This window comes from the organism of the source record quoted next, unplaced genomic scaffold (assembly GCF_019419815.1).
Source record: "Pyrus x bretschneideri cultivar Hongxiangsu unplaced genomic scaffold, Pyrus_bretschneideri_v1 Contig8, whole genome shotgun sequence".
Lineage (NCBI taxonomy): Eukaryota > Viridiplantae > Streptophyta > Magnoliopsida > Rosales > Rosaceae > Pyrus > Pyrus x bretschneideri.
This window is the reverse complement of record NW_025999820.1, coordinates 4,942,879-4,951,642: the sequence shown is the minus strand read 5'-3', so window position 1 is coordinate 4,951,642 and position 8,764 is coordinate 4,942,879. Positions and strand designations below refer to the sequence as shown.

Here is an 8,764-nt window from a genome sequence, read left to right as displayed (position 1 = left end):
AGTATTATTATTTTTCAATTGGCACGTTATAACAATTTGAAAGTTAATACATTGAATATACAATGAATGGCATGAATTATTTTGTAAAATATATAAAATTAATTAAATGGATATAACAAGTAACTGATCCAAAAACCCCATCCAAGTATTAATAGGGGTAGTTTAGGCATTCGAAAAATACACAATTTGAAAAGTCAAACTTAATTAAAGAATTTGTTTAGTTGGAGGCTAGTCAATGGGCTTTATTCAAGAAAACAAAAGAAGATGGGTTTTAGTAGAGGAAAATATAGTTTCAAGGGGTAATATCAAATTTTCAGTTTTTTTAAAGAAAGGAATCTAGAATAAAGGAGATTTCCCCACAAGCCTGTTCTTACATGGTTCCACTTCCATTTGTAGGCTAGGGAGGAAGTCTCCAGATATTCTAAAGATCCGTCTTTAGCTACTTTATATACATCTATTGATAAGATTCTGAAATTAATCTCTCCTTTGTCACTCTATATTGCACTCAATACTATTTATATAAGATTCTTTTACCTTACATTATATCATAGTACTATTAAGCGATTTCTCTTGTCCGCTTGTTGTGTCCGTGTTGTCGTTTTGTCATGATCAACATTGAGAAAAGAAATACTATCACACGAAATATATGCCGTTATTAATCTTCTTTTATGGTTTTACAAGGGTGAGGATTTTAAACCCTAAACTTCTTGCGGTATGTTTGTGGATGGGAGGAATACGTTTGATGATCCCAACCGGGTAGCATTAACATAATCTTGGGTGCTATGAGCTGGAACGCCTGGAAGTACCAAGCCAATGACCCTAAAAATTCTTAGAAAAGATCCTTCTTTATAGTCTGGTCCCTTTGTGCGTGAAATAGTGAAGCTTCTAATCAGCTCGCAGAAGGCATTTATCATCATTGGTACTGCCCCCAGTGGTGAAAAATAATTCTTGTTCGGTTCTTCTGCAACAACCTGCCCATATAAAAGCACCAAAAAAGAGAATGGTCCTTCAAAAGTGTGCTACTACATAGAACTTTATTACAAACTCAAGTATTTATTACATATTCAATTAGAAACATGTAGAATTTTTTTTTAATAGAAAATTCAAGTGCTTTTTTAGAAAAATACTTAAATGTGCTACATGAAATCTTCAAAATAATGCTTTTAGAATCCAAAAACGTTCTTTAAGAGTTTTTAGCAAATGTAATCATAAGAGATTTTTATTGTTAGAAAACACTTTTAGTCATTCCAAAAATCACTTTTATTAGTTTTGAAAAAAATTTAAAAGTAAAAACGTTTTTTTTGTTATCTGAAAGGAATAATTTTAAGTGGATTTACCTTCACTTCATACTGCCGATTATAGTAGAGGCATGTCCCAAAATGCTTGAACATTAAGTCCTTGTCATCATAAGGCAACCTAGGCACCATATCATTACCATAAACAAATCTAAAATATCGAATACCATGCTCTTTCAATTTTTCTCTCATGAACTCTCCAAATTTCTCATCTCCTACCCTTGGCTGCCCAAATGTATACACCCCTTGCAACCTCTCCAATAACCATGCCTCATTGTGCAGAGCCAGAACTGCAGGAAACAGAATTGCTAGAGCCCCACCCAAACTATGCCCTGTCACAATGTATCTCGCTTGATCATTTTGGCTCAAAATTTCTTTTAGCATCTCTCTAATGGCATAGTAAGCTACGGCTGGCTGCCCGTCTTCTTTTTTGATTTCTTTAGGCCAACCAACATTCTTTTGTAAGCCTAAAGCTTTCATAAAGCCACCATGAATTTTTCCAACCCCGGCTGAAAGCTCGTACCATGAGATGTCAAAGTCGGAGCACCATGCATCGGCGTCGAAAGGTTCAGTTCCCCTAAAGGCCACAACAATGGTGTCATGGTCACCAGTTTTATCACGAAGCAAGAAGGCTTGTGTTGTGGCTTTTTGTTGATAATCTGCATTGAAAAGAAAATGAAAAATCATCATGAATCGTAGTTCAAAATGCTATTATTTTCATAAGAATTGCACGAAGACTTGTCGCCAATTTGAAAAGAATGCAGCAACTACTTACAAAGTGATAGGTTACTAGCTTCTTACCATTCCAGAAGTCATAAAATCCCAAGAACTCCATCTGCTCAAGAGCAATTGCATTTTGGTGTTATAAAAGTAGAACTCAATACTTAATACTGTACAAAGAATATATGTTCAATATTTAACACTACAAATGTATATACGCATAAAAATGTTCTTTTACCAGACTGTCTATTGTTAGATTATTTAACTCTGGCAACGAACTTTGGCAAGAGAACATTACCCTAACTGCTATGTGTGTGTGTGTGTGTGTGTGTGTGTGTGTGTGTACTAATCAAACTGCTAAAGGAAATATTATATATACCTTCCAGTGATCATTCACAGTAGTTTCAATGTAGGTCTTGTTTTCATAAGAAGCTTTAGAAGCCATCATAGAGAGTGCTGCATGGTAATTGGCATCATCATGTTTGATGCTACTGTCTAACTTCAACCGCTTGTCCATATTCCCTATAAATGACAGAAATATTGCCGATGATTTATCTGGCTTTACCAGCTTCCCTGAACAACATGAACCCATCTCCATTTTAGTCTACATGAAAAAGAATCACAAACTTTTAACTATCTTGGTCCGGTCTGTTTCCTTGGTTGGTAAAATCAGTGGTATGAACCCTAATTGATCCCTTGGGTTAGCTAAGCAATGAGGATGAGTAGGAAAACTGGTGAAGAGTTTGATCTTCTCCATTACGACCAAAAAAAGCCCAATACTTGCATCAATCCCTATAGGCCAGATAGTCTTAAAAGCAGGCCGATATTGTTGTGGTTTGAACACCCCTTAATAAAGACATTTTTAGGTGTATCTGAAATACCGTGATATAGTATTATTTCACTAAATTATAAGAGGTGTACTTATTTTTTATTATGTACCTTTAAATTGGGATAATCAATTTTGTTATGTATTCATATTATAAATGCAGGTGAAATAATTATACGACCTGAAGCATACAAAATTTCTGGGGACAAATGTCCAAGGAAAATATCTGCTTTGGATACATTAGGACAGCTGTGGACTTTATAATCTGTATGGGGCCCGGGCAAGGGAATTTCATAATTGTTCACCCACAATAGCGATAATTGAGGGTGACTGATTGATTCAATTGATTTGATGTGTTGGATCTGAATTATTTGTATTATTACACAGTATCATTAAACCATGGTAATGTTGCCTTAATAAATAACATAACAAACCAAATTTAATTAATTTTTCAAGACATGACAATAGCTAATTAAATTATATATTCAGAACACAATGAATTAACTTTTTAACACATGTCAATAGCTTAATGTTAAGAGACCAATAACTCTGAATGTAAATGTTTCTCGACTTGAAGCTGCCTTTGTAAAATACTTACACTAATACATAGTCTATTGATGCAAAAAGAATTTTAAATTTGAGTGCACAAAACGCACACAGTACCCTTACTAACTTACCTGACTCAACATTTGCAAACAAAACTATTTTTTGGAACAACAATGTTTCAATTCAAATACATGTATGAACTAAAAATTATTAATTATCAAACAAAAGGAGCAAAGCATAAATGGATTATACGACTTGGAATGCAGTTTCCTCTTTTAAGTAGTAGATAATATGCCTAAAGTTGATGTTTTACTATAAAATCAATTGGTAATATGAGAAATAACTCAACTATTTATAAGTATATTGGAATACAAAATTTCTTCTTTACCTAATATGAGATTTATACCCTCAACATACTAACATATATAATCAAAAGAACAATTCAATTTTAAAAGGAAAAAAAAATGAGGTAGTCGTTAATCATGATCTTCTAGTATCATAAGCATGCAACAGATATGAGATTATATAAGTTGGCTAGAGGTGTGTTTTCTCTACACCTAGGTTCAAATTATCCTCAGTGTAATTGAAGATTGTCTTATTGTTTGCCAAAAAAATAAAAATAAAATAAAATAAAATAAAATAAATATTAAAAGCAAACCATTTTAAAAAGGCTAATGCCATGAAGATTAAATGTTTAAACAAAATTTTGTAAATTAAATGGTGTAGTTATTAATGATTAGATTATTATGTAAATGTTAATTAACGTGTTTATTTTTTATCGGTGACACATCATTTGGTTTATAAATTTGATTTGAAAATTTGATTTATCTATCATTATTCTTCGAAGAAACTTCAAAGAATAATTACGTCCATCCAAAATATGATAAATACAAGGAAGGAAATTAATAATAGTTAGCACCCGAACCTCGGAAGGAATTGAGTATGAGCACAAAAATGTTGCGGTTGCTTGACAGAAGGTTCAAACACATTTCAGTCGCCGACCCTAAAACTGAGAGTGGCTTTGACACAAGTTGCAGAAACTTTTGAGCCAAGATGGAGATAAACATAAGCCATCTGCGTCTGAAGCTGATCGTATCATCTGTGACTGTGCCCTCACTCTTAGAGTAATCTGCATACCTTCCTTCCTCAACGTTGGAGGAGAACAGAATGTGAACCAGATCAAAGAAGCCAACTTCTTCTGGCTTCAGTAGAAAATAGCTACTCGAAAATCCTTTGTCGCAGGCCATGGTGCGTTGGTGCGTTGGTGCGTTGGTGGTAGATATAGTGTTTGTATACTATGTGTTCATGTTTTTGGTCAACTTTACATAATAGGTAGAGATAGTGGTACAGGCTAGCTGGCTCTTCAGGTAATATTTGTGTGGTTAGGTTATATAATTACTTTCTTTGTCCTTGATTAAAAATGGACCCATTTGCTTTGCTTCAAGAATCGAAATTTCGAGGATCCTTCGGATATTTTGGGTTTCCCTGTTTCATTCCCAAACTTAATACTTTCACAAACCCCACCTCTACTCTATTCTGATCCTTACTAAATTTTGAAAGAAACAAATAAATAATTTACTAAATTAGAATCTTGTCGTTTTCATTCACAAATTATGATCCCTTTAAAAAAGAAATGTGACAGCTACAAATTTATTAAGTTATATTTGTACCCTGACCACAGCTAGTTTGCTTTAGCTTTGGTGCATTTGCATAAACCTAACCGCTAGGTCCGCTGCAGATAAACAATCCTCCGTCGCCAACTTTTGCCTTTGGGGGGCAACAATCCTTCTTGGTCCCTTCATCTCCTTACCTCTCTACATCTCTCTACCTTATAACCATCTTTCTCAAGAAGAGCCTTTTGTCTTTTTAGTGGTCCGTGTGCTTGATAAAGAACTATAAGGACGAAATTCAAAGTTTTGTAGGAGATAACGCATAGCATGACTTCTTTGTTGGCAATTTCAAGATTATCATAGAGTGGTGCGATAGTTCTTCAGCTTGCATGGTTCAGTCATTGTGAATGTTATCTTTCATGTTAGTTGGATGTGAGATATTTGTAACTGAGGAATTGTATTGTACTTGTGATAAGTTTGTAATTATTGAGTTGTGGTGTTTTAAGATGTGTGCCCTCATGTTCCCGCTATAGGAATTTCACATGTGGTTCTTTCTAAGTAAGGTTCACTTTGAGACACGTTTGACATGCCTAATTTATGTAAATTCTTGACCGCTCTTACTGAAATTTTATGTTATCTGAAAAAATCCTTGGTGCATTTGCAGTTTACTAACCGCGCCTTTCTTCCTTAGTTTTCATATATATATATATATATATATATATATATATATATATATATATATCTCAACTTCTAAATATTTCAAATTCTTCTTACTTAATTATTAAACTAACGCAAGTGGCATTATACCACAGTGATGAAAAAAAGTTGAGCCTTTGTGACGGCATGAGTTTGAACCCCGTCAATGACTAATCTAACAAAACTTATTGTTTGACAACAAAAAAAAAAAAAAAAAAAAAACAAATATTAGACCAACAAATATGATCAAAGGATAGTTGATAAACCTATCTTTATAATATCAATCATATAAAACTTAATACCCTCCAAGTCAAATGAAATATACATTTTGCTTAATACAAACTTTGTATATATAATATACTTCTAAATATTTCTCAAAATTTATGTCCTATAATATCTAAACTTCTAAATATGCATACATCACATCAAAGGTAGATTAGCCTAGCTGGTGCGCACAAGGTGTGGTCCTATTCATGTAAATGATGTGGTTGGCGCAATCTTATAAACTCACGTTTCTCATTTGAAAACTTGGTTTGGTGTGGGGTGGTTAAAATGTCCAACAATTTAGAACGTAAATACATTTTCACAAGACATCTAATGATAAAATATATATACATATGATTGCATTTTTTTCTTCCTCTGTGTGGATCCACCATGTTGAAATTAGCCGGCGCGATAAAATATATATACATATGATTGTGTTTTTCTTCCTCTGTGTGGATCCACCACTAGTAGCCACCCTCCACCACCCCCACTCCCCCGCGCCCCCACCCCCGGGGGAAGGTATTACTATGTGGATCCATCATGTTTGAATTAGCACATCCCTCCCCAAAAAAACACAAAAAAACAAACACCCCGTATTACAGTGTGGATCCACCATTAGTGGTTAAAATTGAGCGCACCACCACCCACAAAAAACAAAAACAAACAAAACACCAAACAATAAAAAAAAAAACCCTGTATTACTGTGTGGATCCACCACTAGTGGGTAAAATTGAGTCTTGAGTGGGAATAGACAAGTAGGACAACTCACACGCTAACACGACTGCTGTCATTTGATGGGAACGGTGTATGACCTGCTTGCACTTATGCATCAGGTAACATGAATATTTCACTTTGACTCTTTTTTTTTTATTTAAGTGCATTCTGAACACCGTCACATAATATTATCATTTTACGTTATATGTAATATAAGATATTTAAAGAGTAAAAACATATCAATCATGTCATCTCTCTGTATTATAATTAAGGGTGCGTTATATACACTTCTTTTAACTTCCCACACATCCTCTTAATTTCAGACTGTCAGATCGAATGAATTGAATGAGATCAAAGGACAAAAATTAATAAGGGTTAATTGAGAAGTAAAAAGAAGTGTGTGATTATCATACCTCTATATTTAAATGTAGTTGCAACCCGTTAGGCCTTTTTATTTAATTGTACTTGTAATAGTTGTACAAGAAGGGTTTTCCAAATAAAAAAATGCATGAACCATAAGCTGGTAGTTCAGTGGTAAAAGGCGGATTGCGAGGCATCATTCAAACTAAAAACTGGAGGTATTGGTACGAAACCTGTTGTTGGTGTGGAAGACAGATTAGTGGATAGGAGGAGGCTCAAATGTCTCTGCGAGTCATCCCGGCCTCCGAAATGGATGGATAATTGTAGCTTGTCATTAATTGTCTCTTTTTAAAATAAATAAATGCATTTATTTTCTGTGAAAAAATGTAAAAAAATTAAAGATTTAATTAAATTCAATACCCTTCTTAGTGAAGGGTATATACTTGCATACACACTACAAATTCATGGAGAATATGAAATTAATAATAATGAAACCGTAGGCAGGACTATATCGATTTTGGTTTCATAAAATTCGTGCGAGGGAGGAACACATGCGAGGAGCCTTCACATAATCATGGGGACAATGTGCTTGTGGTACTGCCAGTACCAAACCAATTAGCCTAAACATTCTGAAGAAGGGGCCACCACCCTAACTTATTTGGAATGGTGAAACTGTAAAATATAAATCAAATTAAGCCAAGATCATTGAACTTCACGACTTTCACATATGCATTAGATGTGGAAATACAATAAACAACAAAACGTACCTTGATCCATGATGGCAAACGTTACGAGATCCCAATCGGTTTTGTCAACAGTGGAGGAAAGAGGTTCCTCACTTGCCCCTATTTGCACTTGAAAACTCTAATCGTGTTTTTCTGTCAAGTGCACATAAGATGTGTATATGCAATATATGTAAGTAAGGCAGAGAGGGGACCTTCTTTGAAGCCCATAATCAATTACCACCCATCACGGTAATATGATAGGAAACAATTTCTCATAATTTGACTAATAAGATTATTTACAAATAATAATACCCATTAAACCTTACACATTATATGGACTGTTCCATATGGACCATCTTAGAATATTAAAAATGGTTTTACATTCTCTCACTTAGTCCATAATGACACAATGCCTTTTCTAGTTTAACAAATAAACATTAAGCGCGTAGTGAAATTCAAAATAGTCTTCATTATAAATTGATCAATAAGCGATGCAGTCGCTTCCATGTACCACAACACTGGCAACTACAGTCTATTAGTGAGAAATATATACATACTATATATGTGCCCATAATGTCTTAGTTGGAGACATTCCTGCTATCATTCATCCAATCTCATAAATGTATAAATATAATGGAAAATAGGAAACACTAGAAACATGTTCAGTTGTTAAGCTTAGAGTGTCAAACATAATACTGTCATTAAACAAATCCTCAAAAAACAAAATAAAATGACAATCATCATGGACTACCACCAAGGCCCATTCTTTCAACATGATCATTAAATACCTTTGGCCCTAGTCCTTTTGTCAAAGGATTTGCAATGATAACCTCCTTCTTAAGAGTCAAGTATTTTATATCCAATGGGTACCCCTATGGACACCAAGTTTAGGAGATGATGTTCTTTCGAATCAATATCATCAAAAGGAGTTGCCAGGCTCTGTCTCGGACCCACAAGCTTACTCATGCTCTGAGTTGTCACTTACCATTCTGAAGTTAGTTTACTTTG

General features: G+C 34.2%; 1 protein-coding gene across 3 annotated transcripts; it reads right to left on the bottom strand.

Moving 5' to 3' along the window:
* Positions 1-633: 633 nt before the first annotated feature.
* Positions 634-4,678, bottom strand: LOC103956839 (triacylglycerol lipase OBL1). Of its 3 annotated transcripts, none has more exons than XM_009368887.3 (5): positions 4,313-4,678; positions 2,395-2,537; positions 2,097-2,130; positions 1,338-1,954; positions 634-971 (listed from the first exon to the last, which is right to left on the bottom strand). In XM_009368887.3, the coding sequence occupies exons 1-5, from the start codon at positions 4,632-4,634 to the stop codon at positions 699-701; spliced, it is 1,389 nt and encodes a 462-aa protein (XP_009367162.2). In that variant the 5' UTR covers positions 4,635-4,678; the 3' UTR covers positions 634-698. The 3 variants fall into 3 exon arrangements, with proteins under 3 accessions (XP_009367162.2, XP_009367158.2, XP_048431769.1); XM_009368883.3 differs by having other exon boundaries at positions 2,395-2,588; positions 4,313-4,677; XM_048575812.1 differs by having other exon boundaries at positions 2,395-2,619; positions 4,313-4,451.
* Between the last annotated feature and the right edge of the window lie 4,086 nt (positions 4,679-8,764).

Bases quoted from the DNA above. Each gene is read 5' to 3' on its own strand.
- LOC103956839 (XM_009368883.3), bottom strand. From the start codon at position 4,634: ATGGCCTGCGACAAAGGATTTTCGAGTAGCTATTTTCTACTGAAGCCA. The intron at 2,131-2,394 runs GTATATATAATA...GCTCTTGAGCAG, and splicing joins CTGTGAATGATCACTGGAAG to ATGGAGTTCTTGGGATTTTA. The intron at 1,955-2,096 runs GTAAGAAGCTAG...TTTTCAATGCAG, and splicing joins ATTTTATGACTTCTGGAATG to ATTATCAACAAAAAGCCACA.